The sequence below is a fragment of the Camelus bactrianus genome, chromosome 16 (genome assembly GCF_048773025.1).
Source record: "Camelus bactrianus isolate YW-2024 breed Bactrian camel chromosome 16, ASM4877302v1, whole genome shotgun sequence".
NCBI classification, from domain to species: domain Eukaryota; kingdom Metazoa; phylum Chordata; class Mammalia; order Artiodactyla; family Camelidae; genus Camelus; species Camelus bactrianus.
Window position 1 is genome coordinate 30198976 of NC_133554.1, and position 17524 is coordinate 30216499.

Genomic DNA, 17524 nt, shown 5'->3' on the forward strand with positions numbered 1-17524 from the left:
GCAGACTGGCCGGGTAGGAGGGCGGGTCGTGCCCCCTCCCAGCACCTTGGTCAGGGGCTGTATTCCTGACCGAAAGGCGGGGGGCCGCTCTCCCTCTCCCCGCACCGGTAGCCGGTAACTCCGCTGCTCTGTGCGGCTGCGCTCCGCCCTGGTCGGCGCTCCGCAGGTGGGCTCAGGGAAGACGGAGGGACAGCCTTGTCCCTGCTCTGGGCCAAAGCTCAGCTCCTTGTTTGTCTTTGTGGAGCAAGTTCTCTGAGGGACCAGGATGGAAGGATCCTATCTGCCCCGGGCTGCAGGCCAGTCTCAGTCTGACCTTTGAGGCTGCTAAGCCCTTCGGTGCGGATGCAGGTTTCGCCCCCGCCCCCGCCTGGGTGCTCAGCGCCAGAGAATATGGCGGCTGTGCCTGAGCCCCGCCTCTCTTCCCCAGAAAACTTTCCACAGGTTTTCAGAGATGGGGGTATGCACCCTTCCCCCCAGGGCACATCAACTTTGCTGTTTTATGGAGGGCCCAGATTGTTCTGCCCTGTACACCCACAGCCACGGCGCGCAGCCCCTTGTGTTCCCCTGGGGCTGCCTCAGTGCAGCCGCCCCCGTCCTCTGCCCGGGTTCGGCAGCCTGGCGCTGCCCGCAGCTGTCAGCCCGCATCTCAGGCTGGGTGTCGGGGGGACGCTCTGTGCCAGTTTAACTTAGTTCTGTCAGTCAAGGGCTGCTCCATATAGATCCGAGCCTCAGAGGCTCCCCCTCCGTCCCGCTGGCCTCTCAGTTGGAGAAGGGAGACCCAGCGAACGAGCTCCAGTCCTCCTTTGCCACTCCCTCCCTGCAGGACCCGTCCGGCTCTGCTTTGCCTTTTGTTCTTTCTTTTTTCCTTTTCTCCCACCAGATTTTTGGCATCTTTATCTTTTGAAGAGGGCGATGTTCAGTCGGAGTTCCGCAGGTGCTCGGGTTGGCTGCGTGGGTCTGTGGATGTGGGTCTTGGTGCATTTGTGGGAGAGGGTGAGCTGCAAGCGTCCTTCTACTCCGCCATCTTCTCTCTCCTTATGATGCTGATATTCTAATGGAGTTTCTCAACAAAAATCAATTTTTGATGTGTTTACATAAAAATATTTTTCTATACATTTCTCCCCACAGGCTTCTACAAAATATTTTTCTCTGTGCTTTTTATATGAATAAGATTAACTTTAGGAGCTATGTTCCAAGACAGGTAGCTGTGGTTCAAATCGAGACACAGTAACCTAAAGGACAGTTTTACTAATGATGACAGTTTTACCCTTCAACACCAGAGCCCCACTAAAGCCGCCTAGTTTGGAGAGGCAGCTAATGGGGCAGGCTCACTGATGAGGAATAGGATGGAGTTGAATCATCAGTTATTTACTTGGGGGGAGAACTAAACTATAGTTGGGCTCCCCCACTACCAGAAATTCCAGACACAAAGAAGTGAAGTTACACGAGACATAAGGTCATACATTAATTAATTGTATTTTATATACTGGCCACAAATAATTACATAATAAATTTAACTAAGAGCAATTCCATTTATGTAGACATAGTAAAATTATCAAAAAATGGAGGGAAAAGAGGCAGAATATGTAAGGTAGAAAAAATTTCCCAATTACCTATGAGGATTGACTAAGAGTTCAAGTTTGACTCTAAGGCAGTGTGGAATGAAAAAGTAATCAGGTAATTTCAGTATTTCTGAAGGTAGAGAATCAAATGACAGTAGCCAAATAATTGGGCTCCTAGGGTATTATACAAACATATTTATACAACGGTAACAATTAGTACAAAATACAAGCCTTCTCAAATATGAAAAGACACATTAAGAGAGTGAGAAAGAAAGAAAATTTAACAAATAGTAAAAGATTAGATGAAGACATGGAAATAGAGATGTATATATTTAATATATACATAATATAAAATATATGATTCACCATATGTATATATCCACTATTCATATTACATCTATAACTATACATTAGGTTATAGATATCACTTTCTCTATTGTATACAATAAATACTAGATAACTCAAGTCAAGCATATTGATCAGTTGCCCACACTAATACATGTAATATGCTAAAGAAGTTACATTCTGTCCACAGATGGACTACTTTGTGGCTGAGGATGAAATCAAGAATATCGAACACACTACGGTGAAGGAATCTCCGGAATAACTTGTTGAGTGAGAACAAGGAAGTTGGAGCCAGGTGTGTATGGTAGACAACTATTTAAGAAAATAGACTCAAATATGCAAAAAATTTATATTTAAAATAGCAATGAGGAGGAAAACACTAAATTATAAGAAGAAGGCTGCATGAGGGAGCAAGGAAATGCATGAAAGGAACAGGAATAAGAACATGACTTCCTTGAGTAGGAATCTGACTTTGTAGAACTTCTCTTGGAACCATAAGTACTTTGCATAACCACAAAACAAAATCTAAATTCAAAAGTTGATTCCTAGAAATAAAAAGAAAATCTGACAGCGTTCAATTGTTCATCTCAGGGGTTTACAGTTGGAACGAGACAGATTGTAGTCGGATGTGAAGATCTGAGTGTTCCAGATGTGACTGATATCAGGCAGAAAGGAGGAGAAGATGAAGTTTGTTTGTTTGTTTGTTTTTAAAGTATGTCAGGGAAAACCATAGGAGAGGAGGAGGCTTCTGAGCTGGAACTTAAATGAAAAATAAGAAATTGCTGAGTGGACGTGAAAGGAGGGATTCCCTAAGGACTTACAACAGCACAATGAAAGGTGCGGACTAAGTACTGTTGACACGTCGTAGACTGTTATAGGATTTAACAACCATAATTCACTTCCATGTGAGCTGTTGGAGCACAGCAAGAACCTCATGGCTTCCATCAGAAGACAATCAAGACAGCGACTAGAGATCATTCAGCAGAGTATCGGGCACGTGGCCAGCACTCACACATAGTAGCCATCTACATTATCTCATTTTCCACTGAGAGCACAGAGGACTTAAGTACATATGCTTGTTTTGGATATGAATTAATTCAAATTACTGAAACAGTACCAGAAAGAGATGCTTGAAATAAAAACTTCTATATAGTGCAAAATCCATTGCATATGTTGGCTTATCAAAAGACAGGTCCAACACACTCACCTTCAGCATATACTGTGTGGAGAAGATTCCTGGGGGTATAAGTTCATCTGTGTACATGGTTCTTACCATCCAAAAGGAAAAACTAATAGCTAACTCTTGGGGTTGGCATCACAGTGAGACTGGAACATCTCTTGTAACCCCTGATTCTCTAATCATCCAGGAAACACATCCAGTCTCCCCTCATTGTATAAAAGCATACTGTCAACAAGCCTCAACCCAAATCAGTCTCCCCTCATTGTACACAGAACCCAATGATGAGTCTTTCCTCCTACTTCCTTATCAACATTCCACCTGTCAGTAGTATGCATTTTCCCCACTTTGACATAAAAAGAGATTTGGCATGGTGATAGCTGTCCTCAAAGGATTGTCATGGAGTCATACACAAAAAAAGGAAAAAAATGACACATGTAAAAACTGAGTAATGGAATATCACATGACATTTCCAACTTAGAAGACACACTAGAGAGGAAGAAACATGAAAATGTTTTCACATGGTTTAAGAAGCTTCAGTGAATCATAACACTAGAAAAAGGAAATGATGCTTTTCTTAGATATTGGTGTAATTAGCATGATAAAGACAGTTATCAACTTAGTAATATTAATGGAAGCCCAGTAGGAAAAACAACAAGGAAACGGGGTTGCTTATGGTAACGTCAGCTAACTTCACAGTATAAAAGGGGACAGGAGTAAGGAGACATTCAGACTCAAGAAAGCACTTCCGTGGAAACCCCCTCGTGGAACCCCAATCCTTCCATTGACACCATGGTCAGCTCCTGCTGTGGCTCCGTCTGTTCTGAGGAGGGCTGTGGCCAAGGCCTCTGCCAGGAGACCTGCTGCCGCCCCAGCTGCTGCCAGACCACCTGCTGCAGGACCACCTGCTACCGCCCCAGGTGCTGTGAGTCCAGCTGCTGCAGACCCCAGTGCTGCCAGTCCGTGTGCTGCCAGCCCACCTGCTGCCGCCCCAGGTGCTATGAGTCCATCAGCTGCAGACCCCAGTGCTGCCAGTCTGTGTGCTGCCAGCCCACCTGCTGCCACCCCAGCTGCTGCATCTCCAGCTGCCAGCCCATCTGCTGCCGCCCCAGGTGCTGTGAGTCCAGCTGCTGCCGCCCCAGATGCTGCATCTCCAGCTGCCAGCCCATCTGCTGCCGCCCCAGGTGCTGTGAGTCCAGCTGTTGCCGCCCCAGATGCTGCATCTCCAGCTGCCAGCCCCAAGCTTGCTGATGCTCCAGCAGCTCTGGTTCCAGCTGCTGCCACCCTCTTGCTTCATCTCCAGCTGCTGCTGCCCCTGCTGCTTCTGCGCCCAGTCTGTGGCCAGGTCTCCTGCCACACCACTTGCTATCGCCCCACCTGTGTCATCTCAACCTGCCCCCGCCCCATGTGCTGTGCCTCCTCTTGCTGCTAATGCCCTGTGGCCACCATCTCTATTACCCTCCGACTTCACAGATATAGACCCACCTACTGTGCTGACTCTTAGGACACATGGAGTGGGGTTGATGTTGCTATATGAATTGGGCTTCGTGTGATACCAGTGAGGAAGCCGCCCATGCTACTGAAGAAGATGGGTATGGCCAGGAGCACTTCTATAGTAACAGATTTTACCCTCCCACCTGACCATCGTAAATCATCCTGCTAACTTCCTTTTTATAGGACTTTTCTGTAACCTAGTCTATTTCTGTGCTAAAATAAAGTTATCTTTCCCTGTATTAAAAAAATTCAGTGTGATTTGCATTCCTTTAAGATTTTGTCTTCAGGTCCTAGACAAGTGTATGTGACCTACACCTGCAGGACACACAACATGGTCTTGTCACTTCTCAATGAAAGATTTCATTATCCACCGCCTGATTCTTTCCTAGGTGCCTCCCAATTCCATGGGCAGACCACCCAACACTACCTATGTGACCTAAGAAAAGAACAGAAAAGGGAAAAGTAGAAATTTGGCAGACTCCATGTATATAAAAGGAAAAAGAACCCAGCATATGGTTCAAGCATCACGGCAGCTGCCATAGGTGGCAATGTGCTGTTTATCACAGTCTGCAAGTTTGTATTCAGACTTGCAAACCAAGTGAGCCCACTCCTGCCCCTTCTGATAGGAAGGTTTCAAAAACATATATACTCAAAGGACGCACAGGTGACCTAGATGAGTGAAGCAGGTCCTGATAAGGCAAGGTTTGGTGGAAGCTAGCAAACTGCAGACAGCCTGACCACATCTGTGAGTAGAACTGTGCTCCTGTCAATTGTTTCTATGGGGAAATGTGAGCCAACGTCTTGTCACTGAAAAGTTGAGTCTGCTTTCATTGATCTTTCCAGATGCCAATCATTTCAGTCATTCACTTAAAAAGTATTTTTTGAGCATTTATTATGTGGGAAACACTGTAAAAGGCACAAGGGTGACTGGGGAAAACAACACACAAGGACGCTGGGCAGTAACGGAGCTGATATTGTATGGCGTTTCTCTACAAAAATCACCCTTTGATGTCTTAAATATTTTTCTATACATTTGTCCCCCTGGCTTGTGCACAGTATTTTTCTCTGTGCTTTTTATATGAATAAGATTAGCTTTAGGAACCCTGTTCAGAGACAGGTAGCTGTGATACAAATGGGGACACAGTAACCAAAAGGACAGTTTTACTAATGATGACAGTTTTACCCTTTAACCCCAGTGCCCCACTAAAGCTGCCTAGTTTGGAGAGGCAGCTAGAGGGGCAGGCTGAGTGATGAGGAGTAGAATGGAGATACATCATCAGATATTTACTTGGGGGGAGAACTAAACTATAGTTGGGCTTCCCCACTACCAGAAATTCCTGACACAAAGAAGTGAAGTTACACGAGACATAAGGTCAGCGTACATAAATTAATTGTATTTTATATACTACCTGCCAATGATTACATAATTAAATTTAAATAAAGGCAATTCCATTTATATGTAGACATAGTAAAATTACCAAAAAATGGAGGGAAAGGAGACAGATTATGTAAGGTAGAAAAATTTTGCCAGTTGCCAATGGGGATTGACTAAGAGTTCCAAGTTTGATTCTAAGGTGGTGCTGGATGAAGAAATAATTAGGTAATTTTAGTATTTTTGAAAGTAGAGAAATAACTGAGTAGCCAAACTGTTGGGCTCCTAGGGTATTATACAAACATATTTATACAACGGTAACAATTAGTACAAAATACAAGCCTTCTCAAATATGAAAAGACACATTAAGAGAGTGAGAAAGAAAGAAAATTTAACAAATAGTAAAAGATTAGATGAAGACATGGAAATAGAGATGTATATATTTAATATATACATAATATAAAATATATGATTCACCATATGTATATATCCACTATTCATATTACATCTATAACTATACATTAGGTTATAGATATCACTTTCTCTATTGTATACAATAAATACTAGATAACTCAAGTCAAGCATATTGATCAGTTGCCCACACTAATACATGTAATACGCTAAAGAAGTTACATTCTGTCCACAGATGGACTACTTTGTGGCTGAGGATGAAATCAAGAATATCGAACACACTACGGTGAAGGAATCTCCGGAATAACTTGTTGAGTGAGAACAAGGAAGTTGGAGCCAGGTGTGTATGGTAGACAACTATTTAAGAAAATAGACTCAAATATGCAAAAAATTTATATTTAAAATAGCAATGAGGAGGAAAACACTAAATTATAAGAAGAAGGCTGCATGAGGGAGCAAGGAAATGCATGAAAGGAACAGGAATAAGAACATGACTTCCTTGAGTAGGAATCTGACTTTGTAGAACTTCTCTTGGAACCATAAGTACTTTGCATAACCACAAAACAAAATCTAAATTCAAAAGTTGATTCCTAGAAATAAAAAGAAAATCTGACAGCGTTCAATTGTTCATCTCAGGGGTTTACAGTTGGAACGAGACAGATTGTAGTCGGATGTGAAGATCTGAGTGTTCCAGATGTGACTGATATCAGGCAGAAAGGAGGAGAAGATGAAGTTTGTTTGTTTGTTTGTTTTTAAAGTATGTCAGGGAAAACCATAGGAGAGGAGGAGGCTTCTGAGCTGGAACTTAAATGAAAAATAAGAAATTGCTGAGTGGACGTGAAAGGAGGGATTCCCTAAGGACTTACAACAGCACAATGAAAGGTGCGGACTAAGTACTGTTGACACGTCGTAGACTGTTATAGGATTTAACAACCATAATTCACTTCCATGTGAGCTGTTGGAGCACAGCAAGAACCTCATGGCTTCCATCAGAAGACAATCAAGACAGCGACTAGAGATCATTCAGCAGAGTATCGGGCACGTGGCCAGCACTCACACATAGTAGCCATCTACATTATCTCATTTTCCACTGAGAGCACAGAGGACTTAAGTACATATGCTTGTTTTGGATATGAATTAATTCAAATTACTGAAACAGTACCAGAAAGAGATGCTTGAAATAAAAACTTCTATATAGTGCAAAATCCATTGCATATGTTGGCTTATCAAAAGACAGGTCCAACACACTCACCTTCAGCATATACTGTGTGGAGAAGATTCCTGGGGGTATAAGTTCATCTGTGTACATGGTTCTTACCATCCAAAAGGAAAAACTAATAGCTAACTCTTGGGGTTGGCATCACAGTGAGACTGGAACATCTCTTGTAACCCCTGATTCTCTAATCATCCAGGAAGCACATCCAGTCTCCCCTCATTGTATAAAAGCATACTGTCAACAAGCCTCAACCCAAATCAGTCTCCCCTCATTGTACACAGAACCCAATGATGAGTCTTTCCTCCTACTTCCTTATCAACATTCCACCTGTCAGTAGTATGCATTTTCCCCACTTTGACATAAAAAGAGATTTGGCATGGTGATAGCTGTCCTCAAAGGATTGTCATGGAGTCATACACAAAAAAAGGAAAAAAATGACACATGTAAAAACTGAGTAATGGAATATCACATGACATTTCCAACTTAGAAGACACACTAGAGAGGAAGAAACATGAAAATGTTTTCACATGGTTTAAGAAGCTTCAGTGAATCATAACACTAGAAAAAGGAAATGATGCTTTTCTTAGATATTGGTGTAATTAGCATGATAAAGACAGTTATCAACTTAGTAATATTAATGGAAGCCCAGTAGGAAAAACAACAAGGAAACGGGGTTGCTTATGGTAACGTCAGCTAACTTCACAGTATAAAAGGGGACAGGAGTAAGGAGACATTCAGACTCAAGAAAGCACTTCCGTGGAAACCCCCTCGTGGAACCCCAATCCTTCCATTGACACCATGGTCAGCTCCTGCTGTGGCTCCGTCTGTTCTGAGGAGGGCTGTGGCCAAGGCCTCTGCCAGGAGACCTGCTGCCGCCCCAGCTGCTGCCAGACCACCTGCTGCAGGACCACCTGCTACCGCCCCAGGTGCTGTGAGTCCAGCTGCTGCAGACCCCAGTGCTGCCAGTCCGTGTGCTGCCAGCCCACCTGCTGCCGCCCCAGGTGCTGTGAGTCCAGCTGCTGCCGCACCTGCTGCTGCCTGCGCCCAGTCTGTGGCCAGGTCTCCTGCCACACCACTTGCTATCGCCCCACCTGTGTCATCTCCACCTGCCCCCGCCCCATGTGCTGTGCATCCTCTTGCTGCTGAATCTCTGCTTTGGACACACTACTTCCTCCTTTGTCTTCTCCCTACAGATGTAGACCCTCCTCTCTAAAAATGTGGAGTGCTCAAGATAACTGATCTCTTGAATCTCATAAACAAACCCCTACTGGGCGCACATTCTAACTTCTGTCTATACTCCCTCCCTTCTAAATGAATTCATTCATAATCTCCTCGTAAATTAAATTCCCTCAACATCCCTCCCTTTGTCTTCAGGACATCCATTCTTCATGATTAAGGAATTGGTTTCCATCACTTACAGGGCCACAGATTTTAACCCCTCAACAAGGAATTCCAATGACGTCTTTCGGTGTACCCTTTTGCAAAGATTTTCCTATATCTGATTATGTTCATGTACCAAAATAAACTTCTCTCTACTGGCATTAAAAATGTAATGTGATTGTTACTCTCTTCTTTAAAAACCTTTCATATTTGGGTCTAAACTCATTGTATTTTGCCTTCACCTGTCAAGTAGCACAGATTAATCAGTCTCTAATAGAGGTCAAATGACATTGATCACTGCCGAGTTTTGTCTGGAAAGTATGCAAATTAACTAACCATTTTCTAATCTTTAGGGGAAAACGGGCGAAACTGAAGTCACAGATCATTCATGAATATAATAACAGTAGTAAAGTGTTAGAAAGATTGAACACAATTCATAACGTTTTAAAACACTGCATTTCAGGGTTGTTTTTTTTCCCGACCTACACAGCAGCCAATAGATAGTTTAGCAAAGTCTATGTATTTTCTACTTAGAGTCATATGCAATGAATCTTTTCTCCATATACACAGTAGTTCTGCTACATTCTGATGCTCAGAGCTTCAGTAGAAGGTTTATTCTGCCTTATAGAGGGGCCACCTTCAGGGCCTGGCAGGTAATGTAAATGAATGATGCAGACCTGGTAAAAGTTCCTAGGTATTGGTAGAGACTGATTTTTTTGGCCAAGGCCATGCCCCCTTTCCAGTGCCATGTTGCAACTTCCACTGAAACCCCATTCCAGCTTGATTTCTCCCAGTGTCCAATCCTGCTCCCTTCCCTTCGTTTCCAGAAGTGTTAATCCCAAGAGTACTCCTCAAAAAACCTCCTGTATGCTAATCTCCATCTTTGTATTTGCTTCCTGAGGAACTCAAACTGTCCCTAAAAGCAATTTGGAATTCACAATACCTAATGTGAGAGCTGGAAGAATTGAGTGAAATGTAGTTTTAATCTTGCATGATAAATAAGACTATAAACATGATAGCAGAAAACATATGTAACTGAGTCTAAAGACAAAACTGTTGAATTTATATAAATTATATTTACTCTTTTCTAAGGATTTTTATAACACTTATACACAAACATGCTTTTTAAAAATTTAAATACCAGAAAAGAATGTGATCAAAAGTGAGTTCCCTTTACTAGTCTTAGCCAATCCCATTCAAGACTCATTGTTACAAATGGAGATACGTCCCTATTAAATGCATTTAAATCACATTTACGTATTTATTCACAAACCCAGCTTTAGTTGCACATTTTTTGTTCTGATTTATTCAAATATTACTTTTTGTCCTTCAGGAAATGTTAATATGTTCCCCCAATATACGGCAAGTACACTGCTTGACAGATTTTTTTATGTATTTTTCATGTTTATTATTGAGAATTGTGAAAGCATTCTTCCATTACATTTTATGGAGGAATATTGGTAAGTGTATACGAAATCTATCGATTTTCTAAGTCTGCCTTATGTCCAACTTCACTGTTAACACTAGAATTCAGCTGAGTCTGTGGGGTTTTTTAGGCATAGAAAATGCCAGCTAACTGCCTCCAGCCTCAGGCATGTCCCCAGATTCATTCCCCAGTCACCACGGTGGTGACCCCATCATTAACATGAACTCTTGGGTTTTTTCTTTCTCTCCTGCACTACTTTCCCACTTCTTCACTTCTGCTTCCCAGAATCACCCTCTAAGTAAACTACTTGCACTCACGTCTTTGTCTCAGGGTCTACTTTGAATGAAATTCAAGGAAAGACAATAGATATTCAGCAAATATTTTTAGCTGATTGATAGTAAACCAGTAATGGTGGTTATTTCTCACAACAAGAGCAGAACTGGGAAGACTTCAGGTGAAGCAGAACTAGTGCTACCATTTGGTATTTACCTCCTTCTATCTTGTTTCTGTGTTATTATAGGCATCTGTATCTGTGGTTACCTGTAAACAAGTCTCATTCTGTATATCAAATCTTAACTTCCACAAATGTGTTTTATCAGGTGACACATTGCATGCCACATAAACAAATGTGGTTTTCCCCAAATGTAACCATGATCCCTTTGTTTGGAATGTTTCACCATCTTTTCTCTATCAGTCAAAAGATACGTAGTCTTAGAGGACCATTCCATGCCATTATGTCATCAAAAAGCCTTCATTCATTCAACATTTATCACTAATGTGTTCTATCCCAGCCCTGTGCTGAACACCCTGGTAACAAAATTAAACTTCATAGCTCATACCTTCAGGAGATCAGCATTGCAACTGGGGGCATGGCAGAAGACAATAACTGTGGTACCACAGAGTGTGCTTAATTAGGAGCACATTGCAGGGGAGAATTATATATGAAGGGGGTAGTTTATCACTGAGGAGGAAGCATTGAGGGAAAAGCTGGGTTTCTGACAGAGGAACAGGAGTTTGCAGAGATGCCAAGAAAGAAGAAACATTCCAGGAAGATGAAATAACTTCAGCAAGGACTTGCAAGTTTTATTCTTCACTCCTTCCTCAGCTGTCCTAAGACAAAGACAAGTTTACCTACTATTTCATCTTGCACAAGCTTTTTTCCCCCTTGTAACTTCTCTTGTTTCTTTTGCCTATTCCACTAAAAGGGTGATAAGAATACACACTACTTTATAGGTTGCATTAAAGATTAAAAACAAATATAAGATATTCAACACAATGCCTGGTACCTAGTGAATACTTCACAGATGGTAGACGTTATTATTTCCTCACTTTTACTGAAGGTGTATGGAACTTATCCACATACTATAAATTTTTATTTTAGTTATTCAATAAAATAATTGTCATTCTTTTAATTGTTGTCAAACTGTTTCCTATGCATGTCTTACTCAAGTATCCACAGGAAAAAGATGAGGATTTATCTGTTATGTTTTCTTAGTACCCAACCGAATATCTTGAATACATATTATTGAAGGCTTAATAATTCTAAATATTGTTTATATATAATGAATGCTTCTGTAATGAAATATCCATTGTACACGTTTGACAACTAAAAGATAAGTCAAAACTTCCCACTCAATGCCCACCCTAGAAGACATATAGCAAACGTGTGTTTTTACTATTTAAAAGCAGTGAGTCACCGCTAAGTGCCTTAGCTCAAGATGGTGGAATAAGATCAGAAACAGAGTTTGAAACTTCCTTGGGGTCCAGCTACCTCCCTGACCATCCCAGATGCCCACACAGGATCATAGTCATCCTCATGACAGGTGGGACACCCTCCTCCCAAATGGGTCTTTCTTTCTAATTCCTTTCCAGCATCTCACCTGACCAGCACGTTCCCCTCCCCTTTGGCAGCAAGACACATGAGCATTGAATGAACTGTTCTCCATGCTACTTAGAGAGCAGTAATTGGAGAGAATGTCACATTCAAAAACAAAATATCAGAGTCATGTGACAAGCGCTTTGGAAGACACTGTACCCACCAGGAACAAAGGTGACACCCACTAAGGAAGAAATGTGACATGTCTTTCCATTGGAAACCCAGGAACACACCAGGAAAAGGAAATATGCTATTTTTTCCATTTTGGAGTACTTAACTAGAAACACACAATCATGTAATTAAATACGTTTTCCAGTAGGGTAAATAATGATGAGGAAATAATGACGCAGTGACAGCAGCTCTTCAGCAGGATATAAAGGGAGCTGTGGGCCAAGAAAACTCCCAAACTCAAGAACCTCACTCTCCTGGAAACCCACCCAGAACCTCCACCCTCTGACACCATGGTCAGCTCCTGTTGTGGCTCCGTCTGTTCTGAGGAGGGCTGTGGCCAAGGCCTCTGCCAGGAGACCTGCTGCCGCCCCAGCTGCTGCCAGACCACCTGCTGCAGGACCACCTGCTACCGCCCCAGGTGCTGTGAGTCCAGCTGCTGCAGACCCCAGTGCTGCCAGTCCGTGTGCTGCCAGCCCACCTGCTGCCGCCCCAGGTGCTGTGAGTCCAGCTGCTGCCGCCCCATCTGCTGCCAGACCACCTGCCACCCCAGCTGTGGTGTGTCCAGCTGCTGCAGACCCCAGTGCTGCCAGCCCATCTGCTGCCAGCCCACCTGCTGCCGCCCCAGGTGCTGTGAGTCCATCAGCTGCTGCCGCCCCCAGTGCTGCCAGTCGTTGTGCTGCCAGCCCATCTGCCGTGAGTCCATCAGCTGCAGACCCCAGTGCTGCATGTCCTTGTGCTGCCAGCCCATCTGCCGTGAGTCCAGCTGCTGCAGACAACAGTGCTGCCAGTCTGAGTGCCGCCAGCCCACCTGCTGTCAACCTGCTTGCTGCATCTCCACCTGCTGCCGCCCCAGCTGCTGCCAGACCACCTGCTGCCGCCCCAGGTGCTGTGAGTCCAGCTGCTGCCGCCCCCAGTGCTGCCAGTCTGAGTGTTGCCAGCCCAGCTGCTGCCGCCCCTCCTGCTGTGGTTCCAGCTCCTGTGGCTCCAGCTGCTGCCGCACCTGCTGTTGCCTGCGCCCAGTCTGTGGCCAGGTCTCCTGCCACACCACTTGCTATCGCCCCACCTGTGTCATCTCAACCTGCCCCCGCCCCATGTGCTGTGCCTCCTCTTGCTGCTGATGCCCTGTGACCACCGTCTCTGTTTGCTCTGTTCTCACAGATGTAGACCCTCCTACTGTGCTGACCCTTAGGATACATGGAGCCTGGCTAACACATTCAGTGGCTTGGACCCATGATTCCAATGAGTCCATTACTGTCCCACTGACTCTAGGAGCACATTCTGGTTCACTTTAAACTCTCTCCCTTGCTATCCTTTCCTTTCAATATCCGCACCAAATAGAAGTTAATTTGCAATCCACCAGGTAAGAAATCATCCCAATCCTCTTTCTCTTTCTTCCTGATCACTTTGGGGCTCTAGATTAATGGTCATTATCTGCAGCCCCTGAGTGGCACTGACTTGACACCCTCAGACCGGGGTCCAGTTATACCCTGTATTTTCTCCTAGAGTGAATTTCTTATGTTTTGTTGCTTCTCTGCTTTCCAATAAACTTTTCTGCACATAAGAATTCATTGGCATTGTTTTCATGATTATTTTACTTGGTACGTAGGCAATTATATTTTACATGAAGATACAGGGAGAATAACGCATGTTGAAATCAATTTCACAAGAAATACTATATCAAACATAGATAATTTAAGAGTCTAGAACAAAAGTAGCATGTATGTGTATGTACATGTGCATGTGACTTAATATCCGACGTTAGGACAGAGTTAATTCATTTCTTTAGCTCTTAATTAAAACACATTACACCCTTTAATACCACTGGTTTCATTTTGGAAAAAAAGGTAAAACCAAATTTCTGAGTGTGGAGTGTGTGTCAAAGAAAGAAGAAAAAACTGTCAAGAATTTAATGTACGCAATTCTTTTTACTCGATAAACAAGGTTTCCAAATCAGAATCACAAGGGCATACAACTGTATGCCCACTGAGTTCTGTTGAGTAGAAATGCATATTTCAAAGAATTTTTTAAAAAACAACTGCATTGAGGTATGACTGACGTGGAAAAAGTTATACATGTTTAGTGAACACAACTCGATGAGTTAATATTTCACTCTATTTTTAAGGAAATATACCTCATTTGGATGGCGTGGTGTGTCTTTGAGTGTGGTCTCTCAGGGCTTTCCTCATAATTCAAACAACTCCTTACTTACCACTCTAACATATACTGACCCTGGGAAGCTGGGAGGCTGGAATTTCAAAACTTATTTTCCTTTTTAAAGATTTCTTAAATTTAAATTAATTTGTAGTTTTGAGTAGTTCTCAGCTGAGGTGCATGCTGACTCTGTGGCACACTGATACTGAATTCTACATAGGAGATTGAAATCTAAACGGTGAGCAAGCAATGTCAAGACTTCTTAACCCCTGACTTGTGGACTTGCAACAGCTTTAGTTAGTATCAGAAATTATTTTTCAAGATAATTTTTATAACTGTCTATAAAAATATTCAAGCAAAACTATCATAAAGTTACAAATAACAAATGTTGGCAAGGATGTGGAGAAAAGGGAACACTTGTGTGCTGCTGGTGGAAGTGTAAATTGGTGCAGCCATTGTGGAAAACAGTATAGAAGTTTCTCAAAAAACTAAAAATAGAACTACCGTATGACCCAGCAATCCACTCCTGGGTATATATCCAAAAAAACTCAAAACTCTAATTTGAAAAGATACATGCACCCCAATGTTCAGAGCAGCATTATTTACAATTGCCAAGACATGGAAACAATCTAAGTGTCCATCAATAAATGAATGGATAAAGAAAATGCAGTATATATACACAGTGGAATACTATTCAGCCATAAAAAGAATGAAATGTTGCCATTTGCAGCAACATGGATGGACTTGGAGGACATTATGCTAAATGAAATATGTCAGAGAAAGATAAACACTGCATGATATTGCTTATATGTGGAATCTAAAAAATACAGCAAACTAGTGAATATAACATAAAAGAAGCAGACTCACAGATACAGACAACAAACTAGTGGTTACCAGTGGAGGGGGGGAGGGGCAATAAAGGGATGGAGAAGTGGGAGGTACAAACTACTGGGTGTAAGATAGGCTGAAGGATGTATTGTACAAGATGAGAAATACAGTCAATATTTTGTAATAACTGTAAATGAAAAATAACCTTTAAAATTGTATAAAAATTAAAAAATAAATAATTTGAAATATTCAAACAAAAAATTTAACTAAAAGTTAAAGCAATATCATAGCATCACACATGCTCAACTATGAAAATGTTTTCTATACTGGCTACTTCCAGAGTGAAGAGCTTAACTAGTGGGAGTTCATGTGAAGGGGACACTCAGACTACATTCTCCACAAGGCAATTGTTCACATGTATAAATAAACTGAATACGTAAAGATTGTCTCAGTTGTCTAGTGTTGCAGTAATGAACCACTGCAAAACTTAATAGTTTCAAACATAACAGCTAGTTGTTTCTCACAATTCTGGGCATTGACCAGGCAATATGATGATCTTTCCTGTTCTCACTAAAGCCACTGCCTTGGTCTCAGAGTTCAACTGAGGCTAAAATTTGGTCCAAGATGGCCTCATTTACATGTCTGGTAGCTGGTGTTGCTTGTCAGCTGGGGTGCCTTGGTTCTTCTCTGCATGGCCTCTCATTCTCTGGCAGGCTCTACTGGTTTCTCTGTATGACAGTAGAACTATTCCAAGAGGGAAAAGGGGACACTTCAAGGCCTCTTGAGGCTTAGATTTGAGAACTTGTACAACACCATTTCCACCATGTTCTGTTGGTGAAAGCGAGTCATGAGGCCAAACCAGACACAAAGAGTGGAGAAACAGAATCTACCTCTTGATGGAAAGAGCTACAAGATACTGCTGGCCAGTGTGAGGAAGCTCAGCTAAGCCAATGTCAGTCCTGAGGATCCCTTCCTTCCTGTCTTGCACTTATCTGAACACTAAGTAAGAGCATTGATGCATGCAGGTGAGCTGGATCCTCACCTCTATGAACGACAATAAGCAAATTTTGTCCACAGTTATTGGCAGAGGTGGGGGTGCAGACACTGACAGCTCTTTCTATTTAAGAGACAAGAAATAAAGAAAATGAGAACCTCCAGATTGCAGACTGGCCCCAGGTGAACATCAGCTGCTCATGGACTGTGAGAACTTATCAACAAAAGAGATTGTATGTATGACCCCTACACACCTGAGATTTGATATGGTGGGGGAAAAGGTTTTTTAACTAAAAAATAAAAGTAAAAATGTTGAGCGGCAGAAAGTGCCCTCTTTTTTGCTTCTTATTAATCAAAAGACTAAGACTAGCGAAACTTTGCAGAAGAAACTAAAAAAGACTCTGAAGCAAAAGACTTCAGCGTATTGGCTTGGTCTTAAAAGACAGAGGACCCAGAACATCTCTTTGATTTAGGAGGATGGGCTGAAATTGGACAAATTCTCCAATCATCTCCTGCCAAATCTGATATTTTAATGGAATGGAATAATTACTCTCCAGTGCCCTCCATCCCCTTCCTCAGCCAAAAAACTGATTTCACTAAGGAATATCCCTGCAAGGCTTTGGGAGCTGCCATTTTCACCATCAACAAGATGAACCATGTGGTTTCTGGTGTTAGACAATCACATGGATGAAGGAGCAGAGCAAAGTCATATTTGTCATCATACCAAACTAATAAGAGTTGAAGCCCTACTGTTCAGATGTAACTGAGAGCAATAACTAGTTGGTTAACAAAAATAAAATCACAAGGATACTTCCACATGCAAAGAATATGAAGGTCCTGTAGTAAAAACAATTCCTGAAGAATATTAACTCATGATTAATAATGACAAATCACATGAGGAAATGGACCTCCACTGGTTCACCCTCATGATGGTTTTGAGTTTGCTACTACTGGGAGTCCCAGGGGTTTTTCTGGACTGAGACAAATGATATTCTCAGCTTGGGATTCCAACTCCGCAGAGAAGTCCAAAATTGGATTCCAAACTCACTTAAATGATAAGCTTTCAGTTCTGAATAGAGAATTTGTTTTTCATACAATCGGTGATAGTCCCAAGAGATTTTT

The 17524-nt window shown here is 42.4% G+C and overlaps 1 protein-coding gene across 1 annotated transcript; it reads left to right on the plus strand.

Annotated features, from left to right (window-relative positions):
• Positions 1-12154: 12154 nt before the first annotated feature.
• Positions 12155-13992, plus strand: LOC141573604 (uncharacterized). Its single transcript, XM_074342826.1, has one exon. The coding sequence runs from the start codon at positions 12721-12723 to the stop codon at positions 13546-13548; it is 828 nt and encodes a 275-aa protein (XP_074198927.1). The 5' UTR covers positions 12155-12720; the 3' UTR covers positions 13549-13992.
• The last annotated feature ends 3532 nt before the right edge of the window (positions 13993-17524 follow it).